The sequence below is a fragment of the Gambusia affinis genome, linkage group LG05 (assembly GCF_019740435.1).
Source record: "Gambusia affinis linkage group LG05, SWU_Gaff_1.0, whole genome shotgun sequence".
NCBI lineage: Eukaryota > Metazoa > Chordata > Actinopteri > Cyprinodontiformes > Poeciliidae > Gambusia > Gambusia affinis.
Window position 1 is genome coordinate 29,477,857 of NC_057872.1, and position 23,974 is coordinate 29,501,830.

General features: G+C 37.2%; 1 protein-coding gene across 11 annotated transcripts in view; it reads left to right on the forward strand.

Annotated features, from left to right (window-relative positions):
• The window catches only part of syngap1b (synaptic Ras GTPase activating protein 1b), a 169,844-nt gene that overhangs the window by 114,944 nt on the left and 30,926 nt on the right, over window positions 1–23,974 (forward strand). For 10 of the 11 annotated variants that reach the window (XM_044115812.1, XM_044115816.1, XM_044115807.1 and 7 more), the window contains 9 exons: window positions 6,273–6,394; window positions 13,113–13,266; window positions 13,506–13,604; window positions 18,808–19,047; window positions 20,020–20,355; window positions 20,436–20,580; window positions 22,221–22,365; window positions 22,504–22,740; window positions 23,610–23,811. In XM_044115812.1, the coding sequence (XP_043971747.1) occupies window positions 6,273–6,394; window positions 13,113–13,266; window positions 13,506–13,604; window positions 18,808–19,047; window positions 20,020–20,355; window positions 20,436–20,580; window positions 22,221–22,365; window positions 22,504–22,740; window positions 23,610–23,811 (1,680 nt within the window). Of the gene's footprint in view, window positions 1–6,272; window positions 6,395–10,559; window positions 10,831–13,112; window positions 13,267–13,505; window positions 13,605–18,807; window positions 19,048–20,019; window positions 20,356–20,435; window positions 20,581–22,220; window positions 22,366–22,503; window positions 22,741–23,609; window positions 23,812–23,974 lie in introns of those variants that run through there. The other variant, XM_044115815.1, reaches the window with a different exon arrangement.

Sequence of the window (23,974 nt, forward strand, 5' to 3'; positions counted from 1 at the left end):
GACAAATTTACGTTCTGCTTGGACACAAGCATTGTTTACTTCAGAAATCACAGAAGACAAACTTTATTTCTTTGGCAAATTCAACCATAACAAAAGAAAAGGAGAAACAGAATCACAATTTTTTTTATCTTCTGATTTTATGACAAGTAAATGTGTTTATGTTGCAATTTGTTTTAGTAATTCATGCTTTTCCTGTTGTTGAAATGAATTATTGAACCTTCCTAAAGTTATGGCCTAAGTCATTTTTTGCCAAAATGATTTTTATTTTTTGTCTAAATCATCTTTTGGCAAAAAAGAGGTGGTGTTTTTTGTGTTGTTGTCACAATCACTTTTGGCAAAAAATGACTGAGGCTATTATTTTAGGAAGGTGACAAAATGTAAATGTAGTTATTTACTTTGCTCATTGATTAAATTAAGCATGATTGGACATAAGTCTCACTGCCAGACAGAAGCAAAGTGCTTCCAATGTGATGCTTGGTCTGTGTGGCATATGCATAATATTAGACTCTGTTATTAGAAATCTGCTAGTTCTATTTTTTTTTGCTGCACAATTTTTGCATTTCTGTCATTAGAGAGAATTTTTCGCTTTAGGCTCAAACTATGTCACGCAGGACCTTTGTTTTTATTTGATTTATCATTATCAAACCTGGATGAAAATGTCTTCAAGGCCAACTAAAACATATTTAGTCTGAGTCACAAAGTCTTTGCAGTTCAGATGAGTGTGTGAAAAACATCAAACCATGTTTAGTCTTAAAGAAGCAGGACTTTGCACTATAAGTGTTAGCAGATCCTGAGTGTTACATCAGACTGTACAGTCAAATCCTAAAGCCTGGTCAGTGGAAAAATGTTGTGTTTTATTTTTATTTTGTAGAGTAATCAAATGCAAAATAGTTTATTTGCATTAATATGCTTTTGATCTGTTAAGGAGAAAGTAAAAGCATCTAAACAGGGTGGATCTGCACTCGGAGAATATTTTGCAAAGAAAGATTCTTCATAAAATAAAAATTATTATGGTTTAAACTGACCATCCTCCTTATGAGACTGTTACAATAACAGAGCGTCTTCAGTCAGAGTATTCTTTAGAATAGCTGTAATACAGACTGCTACAGGAGGTCCTTCCTGCCCATAGACACATTTAGAGTTACATTTAATTTTCCTTTGGATTGATAAAGTGTTTTTAGATCAAAATGAACTATTACAACAAGTTATTTTTGCATAATGTCTTTAGAATAATGAGCATTTTAACAGTTGCATTGCCCTGGAAAAAATATACATTTGGAAACGCACCCCTCCCGACCCCATTAGGGACAAGAGTGTAAGAAAATGGATGAATGAAGAAAGAAAACCAAAATGAACAAACTGAAATTCCTGTCTGACTTCTCCATCCAGTACATTTGGAAAGCCATTTAAACAGACGAGAAAGTTTGATTTCTATCATATCTGCCCAACAACACTGAAAAAGGAGTTGATTAAACCTTTACCTATGTTTAGCATCTTTCATCCATCCAGGAGCAGTTTGGTGATGGTCTAGGGACTTTACAGCTTGAAGGAGCGTTTTGTCACAAGACCAAATAAAAACCCTTCAGAGAACCTGGGATCAGTTCTCAAAAAGCAGGTGAAAAAAATGTCAGCATCCTGTGATCAACTCCAAAGTCTGAGACAAAAATAGGTCACCATCTGTCAGAGTTAGAAAGATGATTCAGTTCTTGCTGTAAACTTTCATTTAAAACTTTAAATAATTAAAACTGCAAAACACAACATTTCCCTGCACTAAAAACGTTAGATTTTATGATAAACGCTGAAATGAACATGAATGAAAGCAGCTTGACTGGTTTTAATGCAACTCTCCTGACCGCTGCTTCAAAAATGGGTCACAATTTCACCACAAATGTTTGTTATTGCTCTTCAGCTGGGAGATATAATTTTAAAACTTCACAAAAATAATTCAGTGGAGTGACGAGGAGGAAAACTGTTTTAAAGTGAGAAATAATAAGCATAAAGCTGTCACTCGTCCATTTCTGTTTCTCTGCTCCATAACCAATAATAATAAACCATTAATCATTTTTCCAGGGAATTTCAGTTTTATTAAAAAATGTCTTTATGATTGTTTTTTAAAACATGATCAACAAAGTAAATTAAAAATGTAATGTTAGATAATAATAGAGCATATTGGAATTTAATCAAATGCACAATTTAGTCCAATTTATCAGGGGTGTGTAATTATAGTTTTATCTGAAACCGGTTTGTAGGGAAATGTTGAATGCCTGGAACTCTGTGGAAATCGTGTTGCAGTTCGCAGAACAGCAGCCGGGGTTTTAAATGCTGACGTGATGTAAATGTGAGTTGTAGTAAAAGTCAGAACTTAGACCGGTTCTTTGAATGTCAGCGAAGAAGGGACGTATTGAAACACAACTTCTTATTTAGCTTTCAAATTGAGATGGAAGCTCAGTGAAAGGTGGAGCAGGAAGCGATGTGTCTGTGGACAGAAATAATCATTTTAGTGTTTTATTCATAGCAGCAGGTATCACACATGAAGGTGCTTACAGGAGCGGTTTAAGTTTTTACGAGCCCGCCGTGTCGCTCACGTCCTCTCTCTGTTATCCATCCTGTTGTTTCGCACACTGTTTGTATCTCAGAATAGAATAACTTGTTTACTTGTTTGTTTCCTATTACAAGCGTCTATTTGCTGCTCTTTCATTGTGGCAGAACTGAAAAGGCTTTCCATGCACTTGAAAATTGCAGAAGCTGGATAATCCATTAAATGAAATACAGAGCCTCAATTTGGCTGAAGAGTTCGGAGTGTTTGTCATTATTTCACTCTGGTTTAGATGAGTGTTTGTTATATAAATGTTTTAGGTTCTGTGAATTGGGTAATTTAGCCCTGAAGAGCAGCAGGAAGATGACAAACATGGTCCAGGAATCCTCCCTCTTTGGTTATCACCTTGTTTTGAACTGCTGTGGTAAATACAAATGCACCCTTTTGCTGTTGGTTTAACTTGGAAATTACCTGCTTTATTTGACCCAAATTTCACACTACTTATTTAACAAAGAAGAAGACAAAATGGAGAAGCTGTGTGGAAAAGAGCAGCCTAACTTCACTCTTTGAATAGCCTGGTTGATTCACTCCAAAACACTACATGGAAAAACGTCTACTTCACTTTTTTTCTTTGTTTTTTGCGACATTTCAAAATTTTGCTTAAAATTTGCATGATAGTTGGATGGAAACATGACTATTATGTAAAAGCTTATTCAGTGGAAAACTTTTAAAACAACTAGGTCAGATTATGTACAGTACAAAGAAATTAAAAATGTCCATCTCAGACTATAAAGGCCTCAATTAATGTTTGGACAATTTGAAGAAATTCAGAAAAGTCTGAACAACTATACGGCTGATTTTGAAGAGTTGAAGGGGAATAAAACGTATTACATTAAGATTTACTGTAGGTTTACAAAGTTCCATCTGGATGAATCGCAACAATTTTCACCCTCTGCTTTTCCATTTCACACCCATGGTTGGGCGTAAACAGTTTTAAAACCTGCTAAAGACCAGATCATTCGTTTTGTGCTTGTACATAAAACACCAGTGAAGGAAGGTGCACTCTCATGGCTTTAAATCTTATAGTGCTCACAGACTGAAATAAAATGCTAGAAGTAAATCCCCAAAGTGTGCTGCTGCACACAGAGGAACCATTACTGCCTCCTCCCAACCCCTGTGTAGAGGGGATTTACTGTAAATCTAACTAAAAATAGCCACAAATTCCTGTATTATCAATTTTGCTGTTTAGTGCAGCCAATCATGTCAGCGGTGGTGTTGCCACCCAAGGGGTCTTTCTTTAGAAGAACTTTTGCTGGTAATGCAGCTATTGTCTTTTTTTTCCCCACATGACATCCCTGCTCTGAAGATGAGGGGAAATGAGGACAAAACAGTAAAAATAGGTCAAACTAGAGAAGAGCAGCAGGATTAATGCATCCTAACAAAGTAAGGGTATAATATCCTAAAAGCCTCACAACTTATATCATATAAAATGACTAGAAATTTTATATGTTAGAGCTGACATAAATGTGACCTAATGATAAGTAAAGAAACTTTTAGGATATTTTTAGCCCAGGAAACCTGTCAGAAACCCAACAATGATAGAAATAACCATTGCTACTTTGATTCTCCTCGTTATTGCGATTTGTTTTGGTTTTCAGCCTTTTTCTTCTACCTTTTGACACTCAACCTGTCAGATGGAGGAGCAAATCAAATCGGAGTTAGTCATGCAGACTATTAGCTAGAAACCAGCAGATGGAGCCAAGCCTTTAGTCATATCCTTAAGACAGGCTTCAAAGCCGTTTGACTCACACCAGATGACAAGGTGTCATTTCCCCGCAGTCATTCTCCCGCTGAATAATGTTGTTAGGTATATAAATGATCTTTTTGTGCATTAAAAATAAGGGAGAGTTCTTTGATAAATCAGCATAATATATGTTTGATGCATTATTAAATAATTAAGGATAAAAAATGTCCAGTTTTCGACCAGCATATTTTTTTCTCTTTTCCACCCTTTTCCTTGACGTTAATGTGCTCCACCCAACAAACCGTTATAATTAGGGTCAATACTAGATTTTATTGCAAGGTTTCATTCCTTTTCAAAAAGAAATTAAAAAAATACAAAGGTTGTTTTGCTTTAACAATTTGAAAAAGCACATTTTTGATTACATTTTAGCATTTTTTGATGGAGATCTGTCAATCAATCAGTTTTCACCCACTTTACCAGACGCAAGTTGCCCAAATTTTCCAGGTTTTTTTTTTTTTTTTTTTGAGGCACATCTTGTAAAATATTGTCTTCATGTGAGTTGACTGATTTCCTGCCAAAATTAGGTCTGGATTCTTAAATTATTTGAAAACTTGAATGTTCTTACAGCAAAGCCAGTATTTTATTGATTTGATTTTCATCTCAGAAACTGGAACTTTAACTAAAATGATGAGACCTTTGAGACATTTGAGTTTTCATTACTTTTTAGTTAGTGGTTTGGTATCAAAATTGAATTTAACCAATGATATGACTCCCAAAACCAATTATGTAGCCTGTCGGGAAAAAATTATTGTCTATACCTACTTTAGGGGAAAAGGTTTGTCTCGCATTTCCTCTCCTTGTAATTTAGGACAGAGAATATTTTGAGAACCCTTGTTGCACCTCAAGTGGATGAAAATATTCTTCTATTTAACTTAAGTAACATCAGTGAAGTCACTGAAGGGCCTCTATGTAACAAAGACCTCATAATAGGTGGAAAGTGTGACAGAATATCAATTAGAAGGCATAATAGGAAGCTTTTAAGACGGTGCATAAATTATGATTTTTCCATCTGTTGTATCAGTGAAATATGAATGTGATGGCACTGCTCCTAATCTTGATCATGCGATAACATGGGACTTTTCTAAGAATAAACTGAAGACATATGCAATGTTAAACTTTGTATTAGAAGTTTGCATAATGATACACGGTGGCTTGCAAAAGGACTAAATCTGCTTGAATGTTTTTTACTTTCTGTCACATTACAACTACAACCTTCATTTTGTTTTTTTATTGGTATTTTATGAAGCAGAAGGATTTTTTTTTTTTTTTTACGAAAGAAAAATCTAAAATCTGTTCCTTGTATTTGTACTGAGCCTTTCTGAGTCATTACTTTGTTACTGCAATCACAGTTTCAAACGTTTTGGTGCTTAACTCCATGAGATTTACACCTTTAGAGACTCAGTCAGATTGGACAGAGAGCATTTGTGACTTTTCAAGTTTTGCCACAGTTCCGATTGAATGTAGATCTGCTTTTAAGAAAATATGTTGTAGGTTTTTTTTTTTTCTTGCATGTGGTTTAACCTGTAAGAAAGCCCAGGACAAACTGTCCCAACAGAAATCTTCATGGTCCACTGCTGCCCACTACAGGATCTCTGGTGGCACTGCAGGTCTTTTTTTACCAACTGGACATGTGCAGCAGTGTGATTTCTTTTATTAATAAACTTACTGTGTGCTTTCCCTCCTCATCTGTCCCATTTTTTCATTTTTCTGCATTTGATTGTGCATAACGTCTGACACAAACCACTTTGACCCTGCGCTCATACGACGTTTAAACCAAACCCCACCTGACCACTGCGTCCCGTTCCTCACCTCTACATCACTTATCTGTTCCGACATGTTCGCGCCACCTCGCTCGTCCTCCCTCTCCCTCTCCATCTGTTTGTCCCCATCGCATCATCGTCATCCTCCTCCTCCTCCTCCGCCACACTCCAGAGTTTCCTCAGTAAGAGGTTGAAGGGCTCCATCAAGAGGGCTAAGAGTCAGCCGAAACTGGACCGAACCAGCAGTTTCCGCCAAATGATCCTCCCCCGCTTCCGCAGTGCCGACCAAGACAGGTCAGTGAGAGAGTGAGAGAGATGACGCGCAGGTGTGTGGATGTTCTGGATGTGTTTGACCGTTGCTGTACACAGTCATACCTGTGCATGACATTTTGTTTTTACCTGCTCCAGTCTTTTGAAGATGCTTAAAATAGTAACATTTGTTTTTGACAAAAAACATCCGGGTAAAACTTTTGTTTCTTTCTTGGAGTCACATCAGGTCAGTAGGTTTGGTCCTGAGATGATTTTGCATTCAGACTGCAAAACTAATCAATCAGAGAAGTTAGAAACTAGATCCCTTTTTCAAGACTTTCATTACCAGGTTCTAAAGTTAACAAACAATTCCAGGGTTTTTAGGTGTTAAACAAAGATGAAGCCAAAATGGAAGCTGTGTGAAAAACTAAACAAACCCCAGGAATCTTTTTCAACGTCATTGTGGCAGAATATTGGCCAACTCCTAAGGTCCTACCACAGCATTTCAATCAGACTGGATGTGGACTTTGACTGGGCCATGGTTCAGCCATCCTGTTCAACACATTTGCTGGAATATGTTTTAACCCTGTTCATGGTCCAGTTTGGGCCAGGAAGCAGCTGTAGATGGGAAACTTCTCTGCTTTTGTATGCAGAGAAGTTAACTAGTTAACTAGTTTCTATCAAACATTGCACTAGGAAAGGTCGATGGAAATGGTCAAATTTGAGATAACTTCTTTAATTTAGTGAAAGGTTTTTAGTTTTGCTTGAGGTGGCATTTCTGAAAAAGGGTTAATGCACTGAAAGGTAGATGGAAAGACATTCGGACAAATTCTGATGTATCAAACTTTCCTATTCATTGGTGGGTCTGTACCTTACCAGAGACACATCACTAGTCTAATCCTCTAATTTATTTCCATTTTTTTGAGATGTGTGATCTAAGCTAGTTTGCAACCTCTGCATGCCGTTTATCGCAGCCTTATGTGGCATCAAAATCAGATGAAATTGTGCTTTGAGAAGTAAGATTGATTCACTACCAACCAGTAGATGGAAACATGCCTAATATGTGTTTCCCTTTCCTTCTTTTTGCTGAACTTTTCTGCTAACATACTCAATTTCTTTAACAACAAAAAGTTGCAAGGGTGTACTTAGTTTTGTCAACACACAGCCTTTTTGTTCTTTATTCTTTGTTCAAAGCACAAAGCATAATTAAATTAAAATGAAATAAAAATTAGAAAACTTGTCTACTAAAGTGGTTGGAGTGATGGAAGTTGAAATACTCCTGAACCAGTTGTGTCCAAATATTTTGTCATTTGGTTGAAAAAAGTCCTGCCAAAAATATTTAGAGGTAAAAAGAGAAAAGAAATTAAAAATATTTCAATCAACAAAATGTGAATTTTTATACCTGCTTAACAAATTATGAATGCAATATTTACTAAAACAAAATAGCCCTTTTGTCCTTTTTAAAGAAAAAAGAAGTATACATTATTGTCAATTCAAAACTCTAAAAACGTTTTGCATGTTTGTCTTATTTGAGACAAATATTGATTTCCAGTTTTTAAAATCTCCTGTGCTCAACTGAGAAAGAAATTTTTCTATTTTCAGCTATAAGAACAGGATCTAGGAGGCCGGTCTCCTGCAACTTTTAGATGTGTCTCTACTTCAGTACACCTGAGTCAAATAATGAGGTCATTAGCAGGACCCTGGAGAACCCGACTGCATTTAGGAGGTGATTCAGCTGTTGGATTCAATTGTGTTGGACCAGAGAGACTCTAAGAGTTGCAGGACCAGGATTTTCCACCCCTGATCTAGGTGGAACTTTCTTTGTGGTATTTAGCCAAGTTTGTGTAAAAAAAAAAATGGCTTTGAGTAACTGTTGCTGGACAGATTAAAAGTAAAATAAAAGCCATCCATCTGTATGGACTGCCTGTGCTTTTCCATTTGACTTCAATTCTTATTTGAAGTCAGGAGCTGCGCAAAATTAGAATGAGGGCCACAGTTTGTACAACTACGTCCTGAGCACTTTCTGGATGCATTCACTGTAATATTTAAAGCTGTTTTCCTTTATTCACCCTATATATATATATATATATAATTCTTATATATATATATATATATATATATATATATATATATATATATATATATATATATATATATATAAATATATATATATATATATATATATATATAATTTTATATATATATATATATATTATATATATATATATATATATATATAAATTATATATATATATATATATATATATATATATATATATATATATATATATATATATATATATATAAAATAGCCCTTTTGTCCTTTTTGAATGAGCCAATAATCACTAAAGTGTCGTCTTCTGGAATGAGAGAGCAGATGAGTTTGGTTGCATCTTCTTCAATGAGAAAATAAATTCACTTTCCACTCTCACTTCAGTATCACTTTCAGCTGAAATCATCACTGTTTCTCAGTCAGCGCGATGAAGGAGCTCTCTCACCATGGTAACCAGCAGTCAGCCATAATCCTGGCTGTACAGAAGGAAATGAGTTAGTGGGAGATTTGCTTAATTACACCTCCTCTGGATCCTGGACAGACGTACAGCAGAGCAAAGATTCGTCAGCAGCTCAGGGAACAGGAATTTAATTCTGCTGGACTAGATGCCTCTCAATGACTACAGAGATTTATTTGATTTTAGATTTTTTTTTCTACCATAAACCACCCACATTCAGATGAGAAGCAGCCTGATTAAAAAAATAAAAGCTCAAAGTCTGTAAGTTGCTATATGATTCAGTTGAACGGCAGATGAGAATTTTACATTTGGAGTCAAACTTGAGGCCAGAAGTGAAACAAGGATCTGCCAAGACGCTTTTCAGCCTGATTTATTCCCCCCAAAAGGCCACTGAGGGAACAAAACGACCAAATTCTTGGTAAAATGAGCTTCTTGTCACAATTTCACAACTCCTGGACTTTTTTCTTCATTATAATTCAATGCTTTATTCTGAATGACCAAGAGAGGATTTGCGTTTTTTGGTTTGGGTTACATTCTGTATGTTCTCTAGAACTCAGTTTTATTTCCATTAATCTAGTTTTTCTACACTTAGTTTCTGTTTCACATAGAGACCAGATTTAAGTCCAGAATCACAAATGTGCTGTGCGAAAGCCACATTTTTTTCTCATTTTGTTTTTTGAGGTCTGAACAGCGATTCTCAGAGGGGTTAATGTCTAGGAAGTTCAGAACTTTGACCCACTTTTTGTTCTGAAGTATCTTTGTGATACTCTTCTTTCAGCAGCAATATTCCCAGCAGCAACGTCTTGCATATTAGGCCAATTTAATCCAAAATGTTGACACCTTGTCTGCCTTGATGAAAACTGCAGGAAACTGCTCCAATTCACCTATTTTCTGAATATATTTTAGCGAATAATTATTCGACAACTTGCGGGACCCCAACACTGTGTATGAATTGATCAGATTTATGTACTGTCCTCTACAGTACATAGAGGACAGTACATAAATTACAATTACAGCGGTATTTGTTAAGGGTACACCAATTTATTGTCCCAGCTGATTTTCAGGATGGATTTCCTTAATTTTGGGAGATTGCTGATCGGCCGATCCTTACATGTGACGCCAATCTTATCCCTCAATTTTATCCACGTCAGCAAATTTCAGTTTGCATTTGGCCAACACTTCAGACACTCAAAAGTTACATGTCCTTAATTCATGAAATTAAAGTTGCAGAATGTTTGAGCTGGTATTCATTGTGGTAATCATGTGCTGTCTTCTTGCTTGCTGAGTTTTGCTCCACCTGATCTGACGTGATGCAGGTATTTGTAGACATATTCCAGCTGTCTCTGGTTTGAAGTGTCTAAGCTGAGAGCTGGCTCAGTCCTCCGTTTTTCCTCCAGCCCTCCTGCTGTCTCTCCAATCCCTTCATGCTCCCCAGTCCGCACGCATCCTCCTCTTCACTCTTCTTCCTTTCAGACTCTTCATACTCTCATATCTTCCTCTCTGAAGAGTCCAGTGTTTACATAATGAACTTAATTTGCACTGAGAGGTCGTCTTTATCCCCCATCCCCACATTCTCTCTCACATTTTGTCATGACTTCCTCCAGTCTTTCTCTGCTCTCTCTGTCCTCCCTTCAATCTGACTCATTCTTTTAGGTCTATTTTTATCTCTCCCTCTCTCCATGAGCCTCTCTCTCTCTCCCCGGTTCCCTGTGCGATCAGTGCTCCGGTGATGAACGTTATGATTGGGTTTAGGCACAGGCAATCGTGGGAAAAGTGAGCGCAGAGCCGAGGATTTAGGTTTTCTTCATCTCCATGCTTGTTTTTTTTTCTTTTCTTCTCCTGGGGGGTTTCCTTGCTCCTGACCAGCGCTCCTCACACTCTGGTTAGATTTATTGTGTCATCATTTATCTGTCGTAATGGATATATGACTATCAGCTTCTTCTGTGTGTGCATGTGTGCACCATAGCAAAGGTGAGCACAATGAGTGGTTTGTTACTGTGAAATGTTTGCATAAAAATGTCGGAGGTCTGATTTTCTTTCCTAGAAATCATTTCAATATATATTTTCCCTAGAGCATAAAAAACTGTGTAAGAAAAATGGAAATATCTGCGAGAGTTATGGCATAACATAAAGTAACAGCATGAGATTATGTTTTCTACTGGGTATTCCTTTGAATTTAGCTAGTGAAGCTAATCACTGGACCTCGTTTCTTTCTGCACAGCCTGCAGCTACCTGGTGGAGCTTAAAAAGCAGATTTTCACTTCATAAATCCCACTTTGGTGATAATCTATGCATTATCTTACAGCAGCAGTGCAAGCAAAGCAGCAAATGTACGAGTGGTAAAAAGTTGTTCTCATACAGTCATATGACACAATAGTTGTGGCAAAAGTCCAGATTCAATGTTTTATTTTGAATTATGAGGAGAGGATTTACATTTTTTTCTGGTAAGCATTAGTTTTTCAAAGAAATGAATCCATTCTTTATTGGAGTGAAGAAGGAAAACAACACCAAGGCATATCTAATTAAATAAAATGATCATCATTAGTGTGAACTCTGCAATAAAAACGGGAGCTTTGGTGTTTTGCTGCTCTAAAACCTAGTAGTCATTTTCAAACCATTGGATGTTCTTGGTTGTACTAGAAGAATAATTATTCATATGTGGAAAGCATTTTTATTGATTCTTAGGAATGTCCCAGCTTATTTAAAACAAAACAACTAAAAGCTTCATCCACACTCCACAGTTAGCATGTAAAATTGTAAAGTTAAAGACTAAAAACTTTCCATCTTCTCTCTAAAAACAATGTGGCAAAACAACTTACATTTTGCGAGCTTGCATCTGAAAGAACTACAAAGTTTCTGGAATTGTTTCCTGGGTTCAAGTAGAGATGTATTGACGTAATGCACAATGTTTAAAAATATCTAACAGCATACCAGCTCCAACACCTGATGCCAGCTGTCAGGCATAGTGGTAGAAATAATGATTTAAGATGGTGGCATAGCCACAGAATCTTAGCGTCCCGCAGTCATTGAGAAGATCATAAAATCTCCTGAATACCAAAATATTCTAAATGTAAATGTGAGACGGAACAGGACAGAAATCCAAAACAGGAAATCTACAATAGAAAGGCTGAAAAAGACCCAACCTGATTGAAACATGGTGGAAGGAACTCAAGAGATCTAAGCAGAAACAAATGTTTGAAAACCAAATTTCTTTAGAAATGTGAGAAACTGATGAACTCAAAACAACTACCAAGGTGTTTCTGATAAAGTTGATTATACAAACTGTTTTACAAGGTGTTAATTGTTTTATAAACACAAAGCAGCCATATTGCATTTCATTGCCAGGGTTGGAGAGAAACGTCACACTTTGCACATCAAAGTTTTGACTTCAGGAAACCTTTTAATGTGATTTCATCCAAACCAAGGCTAAAAAAAATGATCACGTTAGAATAGAAATGGGATACAGCTGAAGAACTATTCTTTAAAAAATGCATTTTAAAGTCTGATTAGGAATCCATTGAAGCCTGTTTATTATGAAATTATTTTTACATCCAAAAAAAACACAAAAACTACAGTGCAGATACTAAATAAGAAATTCAAGTGAATTAAGTTTATTTATATCTTGTCATCTCAAGGCAAATAATTCATTCTGTTAGGCTTATTTATGTTTTTATCTCAATCTCTTAATGCAGTTTAAGATTATGATACATAAAATATTCAAACTGGTTTAAATTAAACATGATTCTAGTTTTGTCTGCACTTATTCTATGCTATATTGCATTGATAGTCAATTAAAATTTAATTTTTTATATATTCTATTTTCAAGATAAAGAGAACTTCTGCAACTTTAATATTAATAAATGTTACTGAACTGAATTTAATATGAATGTAAAATAACATGAAAGTGTGTTTGAATCTGAAGAGCTGTTACATTATCATCCTCATTCACATCCCATCGAGTTTGAAATGCAGAAGTATGTAAATATTGTATTTGATTTAAAAGAAATATCTGCATGTGCTACCTCCAGTCCTAATGGATTATTTGGAAAATTATGAGCTGGTTTCCATCTATCAACTGGTTCTGTGGTTTTTGATTCAATAGCAGTAAGATAAAAAGAATGAAATGTGTTTTAATGTTAGAATTAACATATAGATGCTGACATGAAAGGTTCCTATTGCCGAACCGTGATGAAATGACCTCCTCCCTTTCTTCCCGCTCCGCTCCCACATCTGACTGACTATCTGTCTCCCAGGACCCGTTTGATGCAGAGCTTCAAAGAGTCCCACTCCCATGAGTCCCTGCTGTCTCCCAGCAGCGCCGCTGAGGCGCTGGACCTCACACTGGACGAGGACGCCATCATCAAACCCGTCCACTCCAGCATCCTGGGACAGGAGTACTGTTTTGAGGTGAGAGCTGAGCTGCATGATGGTCGAGCAACGGCACACTCCCACTTTTATTGCCGAGAAACAGAACCTGACAGAAACAAAATAAAAGTCTGATGATCAAGGTTATGAAATTTGCATTGGTTTTGTAAAGTTTTCCATCACTTTTTATTAGCGGAAACTGATAAAAATCGAGGTTTTGGCGCCTTAGTTGCTGTCTCCATAGTGACTGATGGCTGTGGTACCATTGGCTATAACCTCAGGTGACAACGGCGTCAGGAACCAAGTGCTTTGCGTGTCGCTCAGCCGCAGAGAGAGACAAATGGATCGAGAACCTGCAGAGAGCTGTCAAGCCCAACAAGGTGAGGGGAGAGAAAGGGATGCGGATGATCCCTGTGTCTGTGTGTCTCTCTCTCTCCTCCCCGTCTCCTGTTGTTGTTTGTTTTCCAATAAGAGCGCACCGCTTCATTTCTCTGTGTGAACTCCATCCCCATGTCTGTGTGTGTCTGTGTCGAGCAATTTAGTGGCGTCTGCAAGCGAAGTGTTAAAGCCTCACGGGGGTAATGTTTCAGGGCGGAGGGTCCCGGTTGCTGTTTTTGAAAATCCACTAATCGGGTAATGTGATTTGGGTAAATTGTGCGCAGCAGGTCGATGTGCATCAGCTCAGCATGTCTGTGAAAGCTGATGCTCGCTGATACCGAGCAGCTGAGAGGAGAGGAGCGAAAACAAACCAACATGACTGATTCCAGGAGTTTCTCACGGCTCAGTGGGCCTCATGAATGAACCGGCGCAGTCGAAAGCTTTCCTGATTGGGATCCTCACCTGGGTGTGTGGCATTTAAGTGGTGCTAGCTTCTTGAACACTTAAAAAAAATATTAACCAGTAATTTTTATCTAGCAAATATCTCAGTACACTTGAAATAAGTCAGAACTAACTTACAAGTAACTTTTCAGTAAGATTTGGGAACTTGTTTTAAGTCACCAATTCCTTGCTGATTATTTCACTAGGAAAACTCTCTTGTGAAATAATCTAATTAATACTTTTTAATCAATATCAAGGAATTATTGCCCCTAAACAAGCTCCTCTATCTTGCTGAAAAGTTACCTGTCAGTTAGTTTGGTCTTATTTCAAGAGTACTAAGATATTTGCACTAAAAACTAGAGCACAAAAATACTTGGAAAGCTTTTGTTCAACAGAAGTTACAGAGGAATGTTGACCCAGCGGATCAGGCCAGCGCTCAACCAGGAACTGACAGACTAATGGTGAAAACTCTGATGTTGTTTGTATAATCCAAAAGCTCAACTCTTATTATGTTAGTTTTGTAGTATTTTATTTTTCCCAAATAGATATATAATTGCTCTTGGAAATTTGAAACATGTAATGAACTGAAATGTTCAAGTTTTGAGTCTCTATTTTCTTCATAATCTCCTTCCAGCCGGACTAAAACTTTTTTAAAAGCTCTAATCAGTAGTTCTACAAAATTGCTCAAAGGGATGTGAAAAAATTCTTTGGACTTTGGTTGCTTTTTTGTCCTGCCAAATTTGCTTTGTTTACTCAGCAAATTTTGTTTGCTATGAGTATTTTACTCAAAGTTTTTTGAGTAAAATATTCCAAAAAACTTTTTTGGAATATTTTTCTAAGTTGTGCTTATTACTTACGCTGGAGTAATTTTCATACGAAGTAATTTTACTGTTACTTAACAGTAAAATTACCAGATACTGTACATACTGTGAGTGAAGGACATCTTGTTTGAAGGAAAAAATGACCAGACATACACCTGGAGTTTTTATTCAAGGTTTATTTGAAAGAAAATCATTTTAATTCTTTTTCTTTATTTTGCCTGATTTAATTGTTTTATAATTATATTATTTATTTTGGTCCTTAAAATAACAAAATTTCCATATCACTTTATATTGTGGTCCATCTGGTGATGTAATTTTAAAATCTTAAATGATAGATGTTTTTATTAGTTACAGGGACCTGAATAGCCTTTTATCAAATACATGTTTACTCTTACTTTAGTCATTTCCTGGATAGCTACATTTTACTTTTACTTGTGTAAGAGCAAGTCGAAGTAGTGCTACTCTTACTGGTTATGATCCATGAAGAGGTAGTGTAGGACGGCGTAGCTTACAGATGTCTTACTTTTGAGGAATAGCTGCATAATTAAATGCAGAGGATGCAGTTAGCTTAGATCAAGCTGGTTGAGTGGAAATGTAAAGCTCACACTTGAATACAAAATTTGAGCAGCAGATGTTAGCAGGGCTTAGCATTGACCAGCAGAAAGCAGCTACACTGCCACATATTTAGCATCCATTTGGATTGTGGAAAGACGATGAAGTTCCTGGAGAGAACTCATGCTAAATGTTGAGAACATGCAAACTCCATGTGAAAAAACCCACAACCTTTTTCCTGCAAGCCATCAGTGCTACCAACTGTTCCACTATGAAGCCCGGATTTATTTAGCAGGAACAGAAATTACACCTGCTGTGTTTTTGTTTTTGACTGAGTCCGCAGCAAAGCCAAGTGAACTTAATGTGGTGGGAAATTACTACAAGTTAACGTCTGCTGATCATGTTGTATGAAATGCTTGTGAACTCTCACCAAAAGAACTATTTGGGTTACATGTAGAAGTCTGTAAGTTGTTTTCTACAGCTGCATCAGAACCAGACTGTCTCGCCCCTTATTTTGAATCCCTTATTCTTGGTATAAAACTCTATTGCTGTCTCTGCCTGGCAGAGCTTTTCACCCAGACCTTCTTCATTATTGATTGTCCTACAAGCTTTTTGTATTGTGCATAATATATGAATAAACCTGATTGAGTGATTTCACCTGACAGTGGTTGGTAAAATAGTTTTTTCCACAACACGTGCAATTGATGAAGTTGTGACTTTGGACATCCTGCTGCTGTGAGACAACTTAGATAAAACACAAAACAATATTTTAATAGAAAGTGGCTCTACCCACAGAGAGGACGTGGTTATCATGAAGACTGGACGCAAATGATTAAACAGCAGAACTCTGACGACAGAATTTTTCTCTGCTAAAAATAGTGAAAAACATTTTGTTGGAGTCCAATAGAAAGGAAAAATGCACTTCTCTCATAAATCAGGATTTTACTGATCTGAGGATGAGAGGGCAGAAAATGGATGAGTGATTTCCTCTGTAGTATAGTTTATTTTCATTGTAATATTTTAAATTGAATTGTTTGTGTTTTATGCATCATGAAGCCAAGACGTGCATGATTAGCTGTTTTTTGTTTGTTTTTGGAGGTGCTTCTAAAAAATGTATTTTTGTGCTTTGGTTCTGAGCTTTGTTAAAAATGCGACTCAGATGAATCTCAGCTGAGTTACAGAAACATCAGCAGACCTGTTGTGTCCTGATTGTTGCCCAGCTGACATGCTGCTCTGTGTTTCTCTTCATATGGAGCTGGTCGCTGTGATTTGATTCTTCAGGATGGATTTTTATTTCCAGGTGTGGTCGGTCTGGATCAGCTGGGGCAAATTTAATACTGGATCTCAGCAGGATTTGCGAACATAAAACCACCTGCTTCTCCAGAGTCAAATATCAAATCTTTTAACATTTTATGAAAGAAGCTGATTCATCTGAATCAATTATTAATTGATTATTTCTTGAACTAAACACGTCATCTGTTCATGTGAATCTTTAGGCATCTTATTGCCAGCAGTCTGTCACAAAAGTCAAGTTGTTTCAATTTCTTGCATTGAATTTGTGAAAAACCTCAAAGATAACACAGTCTACCAGAGAGAAAACAAGATTTTAGCTCCAGCAAGGTGACTTCCAGAGAAATCCCAGCTGAAAACTGACAGCAGGACCTTTTTTCAGTTGTTTGTCTGCATGTGGTGAAGGAGAAAGCAGCCAAAGTCCAAAGAAAACCTGAAAAGTTTCAAGCAAAACTTGATTAGAACTACTTTCAAGAGATTACAACAAAGTTTTTGAAACAAAATGTGGTACGATTGGTACCAAATTTTTTTTACATGGAATTAGAGTGGTTTAAAACTTTTTTACAGTTTTGTAGAAAATAAGCAGTGTTTTCTGCTGAAGAAATAAATCAGTTTGATCCAAGCTGATTTGGTGGATTAAATGATATTACTGAGTCTTTTTGTTTTCTGAGAATAAGGAAACCCGGTATTTCTTTTCAGTTTGACCTTGTTACAGTTATTTAAACATTCTGATGCGACTTCAGACTCTGAAGAACAATTGTGATTTTTACTTTATCCCCCTTAATCAGGAGGCGTCAGATCTAATCCTAAAATCTTCAAAGTGTGCACCGCAACAGATGCTAAACTGGATCAAACTGATATCAGATCAAAGTAAAATACTCAATCATTGTTCTGAACACAAACTGCATATTTTTGCAGCACTGACGTGAAGTGCTCCCCGTGCAGTGAGATCATATTTTCATCCTCGCATCTTTAATTGAACTCATCTCAGCACCAAGTTATAGCAATAATTTCCCTGCGGATCTGATAGTTGTGTGAAATCGTCCTGTGCTTCCTCCTGTCGGTTGTTAAAAGTGAGCAGACACGTGAGACATGCGGCTTTGATAGCGTCCAGGGACTGGAGACAAATTAAAGCTGTCTGAGATGAAACATCACGCGAGCTGGATGTTCTCCATCCAGATGCTCGGGCCGCAGGGGTCCTGGCTGAGTCACGGCGCTCCGAGGATCCCTAACGGATGTTTTCCCAGATTTATCTCTCCCCTCCTACGCCGGAAACTTTAGGAGTCGTGTATCTCAGACCAGACATACCAGCAGAGCGAAGGATTGCCATTATTCTTTTTAACGTACCTGACTTTGATTCACTTTGGAAGTCTCTTTTTCTTTTAAGCAGCCATGTTTTGGTAGTCAAATCTGAGATATAACAGAAAGACGGAAGCCCTGTGACAATTTCAAGGCTGAGAACCCGCTCCCATACTGGTTTCTCTGCTCTGGCAAACTGAGACACCAGATGCCCAAAAACATTCAAAGTCACGGGCTTGGAAATAATGATGCCTCTCGTTTGACACCAGAGATAGAAGAGGACAAAACCCGGTGGTTGTGAAGATCATGGCATGTGTCGGGTTTAAAATGAGATGCTGAATAGTATGAGGCTAACGACGGTGATTCAGCAACCAGCAGGCCCCTCTCTCCTGCAGCAGGAGATGTCAAATATTAAACACGCTTTGTGATCATGATAAGAACTCACCACAGAAGCATAATTACCATTGTTTGTGTCTTTGTTGCACAGATGAAATGCAGGATTTTATTTTTTTATTTTTTGTCATTTGTCTTTTGTGTGTCTATCATGCAGTTTCAGGCCTCTGTGTGATGAATTTAAAGCTGTTTTACAACTTCGAGACAGATCAGTCATGTCTCTCCTCTGCAGGATGACCTGCTGCTGCCCATTATTCACCCTCTTCGTCTCCTCTTCTCTGTCCTTGACGTGTTTTGTTGCATTTTCGTATCTTTCTCCCGACATTGTATCGTCATCGGCAAAGATTTCTTTAAAAGCCTGTTGTTAAGTGCTGTAAACTGCGTTTGAGCTGGTTTCATCTTCATGCAGGACAACAGCCGGAGGGTGGACAATGTGCTGAAACTGTGGATAATTGAAGCCCGCGAGCTCCCGGCTAAGAAGCGCTACTACTGCGAGCTGTGCCTGGACGACATGCTGTACGCCCGCACCACCAGCAAGCCCCGCACCGACACCGTCTTCTGGGGAGAGCACTTTGAGTTCAACAACCTGCCGGCCGTCCGCAACCTTCGCCTTCATCTGTACAAAGAGACGGACAAGAAGAGACGGAAGGTGACTGACCGATCCCAGCAGGGTGGAGGAGAATTTAGTTTGCAAACTAAATATTTTTACTTATTTTACAAAAAATTTTATAATGGATTAATGTGTCTTTAATAAAGTTAATGATAATAATAACTTAAATACACATTCAGTATTTAGTTAGATGTTTAGCTTTACACTAAATATTATGCTCCAAACTAAATATTTAGTTTGCAAGCTCTAAATAGTTAGCAAGCTAAATATTTAAATTCAAAGCAAATGTTCAGTTAAAGTAAAATGATAACTAAATATTTAGCTGCAATGCAAATAATTTATTCCAAACTAAATATTTAGTCTGAAGCTAAACTTGCTTATCAAATCTTTAATTTCTGAACTAAATATTTGATTTGCTTGCTAAATATTTGTCTTGAAAATATTTTGAAACTAGATATTTATCTTCAAATATTTATCAGTCAGCAATTATGGCATCCATATTTGGTGATTAATAAGCTGGACTAATTAATTGCCTTGCAAAATAAATATTTGGCTTCAAACTAAATATTTAGTTTAAATCAGCAAACTGATTTAACCAAATTGGTGCTAAATATTTAGCTTCAATATAAATATTTATTTGGAGACTAAATATTACGTATTTACTTCCAATGTTCCAATTTAGTTTGAAGCTAAGTATTTAATTTGTGAACTAAATATTTATAAATTAATATAAATTGGGCCAAATAATCCAAATTATCGCTGTTATTTATTTACTGTGTAACTTCGCAAACTGCACCATAAACAGAACTACTTTTATACACTAGATAACAAAATGCAAAAGTAAAAATCCCAGTCAGTTTTGGGAGTTTGCAAACATCCTGAGTTAGATTTTATAGTTAGAACCATAAGTTACAATCACAATTCTTTTCCGGTTTGGTGTTTATTTTTTTCCCTTCATCTCTACGGATACAGTTTACATGCTCATGAGTATCTTTCCTGTTTATCTTGAAGGAAAAGAGCACATACTTAGGATTGGTCAGCATCCCCATCTCGAGCATCACCGGGCGGCAGTTTGTGGAGCAATGGTACCCAGTCATCCAGCCCAGCGTTCTCACAAAGGGAGCCGGCGTCGGAGGAGGGAAAATTATCAACGCGTCGCTTCGCCTCAAATCCCGCTTCCAAACCATGAACATCCTGCCCATGGAGCTCTACAAAGAGTTCGCCGAGTACGTCACCAACAACTATCGCACCCTGTGCGCCGTGCTGGAGCCTGTGCTGAGCGTGAAGAGTAAAGAGGAAGTGGCCTGTGCTTTGGTGCATATCCTGCAAAGCACGGGGAAGGCAAAGGTAAGGGCCGCCGCTGTTTGCAGAAAGCTCAGAATCAGATTGAAGAGCAACGGTTGACTGCAGTCCTCCTGTGTCTGCAGGACTTCCTGTCTGACATGGCCATGTGTGAGGTAGACAGATTTATCGACCGAGAACACCTTATATTCAGAGAGAACACTCTGGCCACCAAAGCCATAGAAGAGTACCTCAAACTGATCGGACATAAGTACCTCAAGGATGCTATCGGTGAGTCGGCCCAGCCGTATCTTTCATTTTCCAAATCATAACTGAAAAATAAGCTTTCAAAACTCTTTGCTCAGATCAGTTAAAACTTGTTTCTTGGCTTAATTTTTATGGCCATAAAAATAAAAGCCATAGGAAATATCTATCAGTACTATTGAGGGTAAATTAATCATTTTTAGTCTGAATAATAGAGTATAAACTGACTTTTTCTCTTTCTCTCAAATCATATTCAGGATTATACAGATTTTATTCATATTTTGGACATTGCAAACAAAACTTACTTTTTACCTACCTAAGATTAAAAAAAAGATTATTAGTCTTTGATGAACAATAATTTTCCTTCTTAGTCCTGATAACCAGAAACCTTCACTGTTTGTCTAACACATTTGATGTTTAATAACTTTAAGCAGTTATGAGAAGATAGAAAAATTTAGGTTATGTTCACAAAGTAGGTCTTCCAAATTTCTTGTTGAAATCAGAATTTTTCTTATATATATATATTTTTTTTTGCATGGTTGTTCATATTACTAATATTTTGTATTTTTTCAGTACTACAGTATATAAACAGTCCACTACATTCTGAGTGAACGGTTTACATCCCCAAAGCAGCCCGCATTCACAGAGGAAGTATTGGGCCATCCAGCTGTAAAAAAGTCGGACAAAAAAAAAAAGCAGATTTGGGTCACGTTTGCTTGCTGTGTGAACACAGCCTAAATTTCTCAGAATCATGGGAAATGACTAATAAAACAACAGAATAAGAGCAAATAAATCTAAAAGAACTGAGGTGGAAAATCCGAGTCTTAAAGTTGTTTTTGATGCCAGATCATCCCTGACAACAGCAAAGTTCAGGCCTTCTGCCCTCTTAACAAGCATTATGCATCTTTTGTCTTTCTGAATTATTCTGTGATCGTTTTCTAATTTTTAAAGTTAAGCTGTTTAGCGAAAGCTCTGGCAGCACGAGCACAATTCCCCTGCTAAACAGTGAATCTGTTCATCTCTCCCAAACATCAGGAGCATAAACTGATGTGATGAGTAAATCTGATTCATGGAAGGGCATCATTTCTGCCTCAGTTGAATCATGTGATACATAAAAAGTAGATTTTCCCCAAGCATGGTTTATGCAAAGTACTGTGACCTCGGCATTTAACCCATGGATGAACTGGAAAACCACACACGCTCAACCCAACGGGTGATAAAGCAGGAACAGCTGAAGCGCTCGGGGAACATTGAGTAAAATACCTAATTTACATCTACATGTTTAATATACAGCTTAATGCACATGTTATCCAAACCCAGACATAAGACCTAAATCAGTTTGACTTTGTGCCTAATGGTGCACTGTGTCTGTTTAGTGTCAGTCATAACCCAGAAACTAACAGAAATAACATTTCTTCAGTTCTGAGCTGGTAGGTGGTGCTTTTATTTTCAGCATTAACGAGTATTTACTATTCAGCGTTAAAATTAAAACGATTGATCAATACTTCTTGAAACAGAAAAGAAAAACAAGCAGTTTACTTTTCCAAAGGGCTGAGTTGCAGAAATGTTTGATTTCTGATTTATTTTCTGTAACACTTGAGCATTGGTTAATGCTGTTATTTAAAATAATAACTCTGGACTTGTTACAAATTAAATGTCATCTGCAGGGGAGTTCATAAGGGCCTTGTATGAGTCAGAGGAAAATTGCGAAGTGGACCCTATGAGAATACCACCCTCTGTGCTACCAGACCACCAAGCCAATCTTCGAATGTGCTGCGAACTGGCTCTCTGCAAAATCGTTAATTCCCATTGGTAAGCTCCTAATTACTGCAGAAATAAACAAAGTTATTTAAAAAAGTTGATGGGCCTGCAGATTTACTCTCTCCTAGCGAGCCCAGGAAGCAGCCATGATGTTGCTGTTTGATTCTGAGATGCATGTTTTGTCCTCAGTGTTTTCCCACGTGAGCTAAAGGAGGTTTTTGCGTCCTGGAGAGTGCGTTGTGCCGAAAGGGGTCGGGAAGACATCGCTGATCGCCTCATCAGCGGATCGCTCTTCCTGCGCTTCCTGTGTCCCGCCATCATGTCCCCGTCACTTTTCAATCTCACCCAGGAGTATCCCGACGAGCAGACGTCACGCACGCTCACTCTTATCGCTAAAGTAGTGCAGAACCTTGCAAACTTCTCCAAGTCAGTACCCCTTCAGTTTTTAAAGAAAATGTGAACTAGATATGATCTGATATGTTGTAGATACACACCTATACACTTAATATAATGACTAATTTGGAAATTATATTTTTATAGCTGATGTTTGGCCTTGGAAAACAACCCTGAGTTCAGACAATAACAAATTTTGCTACAATGAATTGTCCCAGTAATTATTGCGATAAACATTAATATTGTCATTTTGGAGAACATTTTCACGTAATAAATTGATAATGATGTATTAATCTAAGTACACCCTCTCAAAGATTAATAAACTTTTGCAAAGAACACACTGCAACTGGAAGAAATTTTAATTATCCAAAATAAAACAAAACAACCAAAACCAGTAAATAAAACGGAAATAAAAACTACACACAAGCAAAGCCATAAAAAATTTGATTATGAAGTATTTGTAAACAAAATATCCCTTCAAATAATTTGAAGTTTAATTGCCCTTCAAATTATTGGAATTTCCAATAATGGAAATTATTGAGCTCATTTTAATTTATCATGCGATTAACTGCTTACTGCGACATGCTAAAGCAAGGTGAGTCCTGACTTAGAATTGAACAAACTAAATTTATTTTGTGTAATTATTCTTTGCTGTGGTCTCCAAAGTTAGCCTAGTTTTAATTAAGTTAAATTATTTCACCTAATAATGAGTATAAACCCATACTTGAGTTCTCATTTGAAATTTCAGTACCACAATACAGAAGAATTCAGAAGATTACATTCAAGAAATTATGACACAAAGAAAAAGAACCTAAAATCCCGTTTTACATCATTTATTCATTGAATCTTGTTTGATTTCACTCCTCCTCCTTCTCTGGTTTCTGTTTCTGCTCCTCCTGCAGGTTTGGCAGTAAGGAGGAGTACATGTGTTTCATGAATGAGTTTTTAGAGATGGAGTGGGGCTCCATGCAGCAGTTCCTGTACGAGATCTCCAACCTGGACAGCGTCAGCAATGCGGGCGGCTTTGAGGGATACATCGATCTGGGCAGGGAGCTGTCTATCCTGCACAGCCTCCTGTGGGAGGTTATGGCTCAGCTCAGCAAGGTGAAACTACATCAGTGTAAACTGACGTTAAACGCTTAATATCTCAAACAACAAGCTCTTACATTTTCAGAGCAGGATTGTAGTCCTCTGTAGTATTTGCGCTGCCTTCCAAATACAATCTGGAGTTTTACTATAATCTTTTCAGGCAGCTAAAAAATCTTAC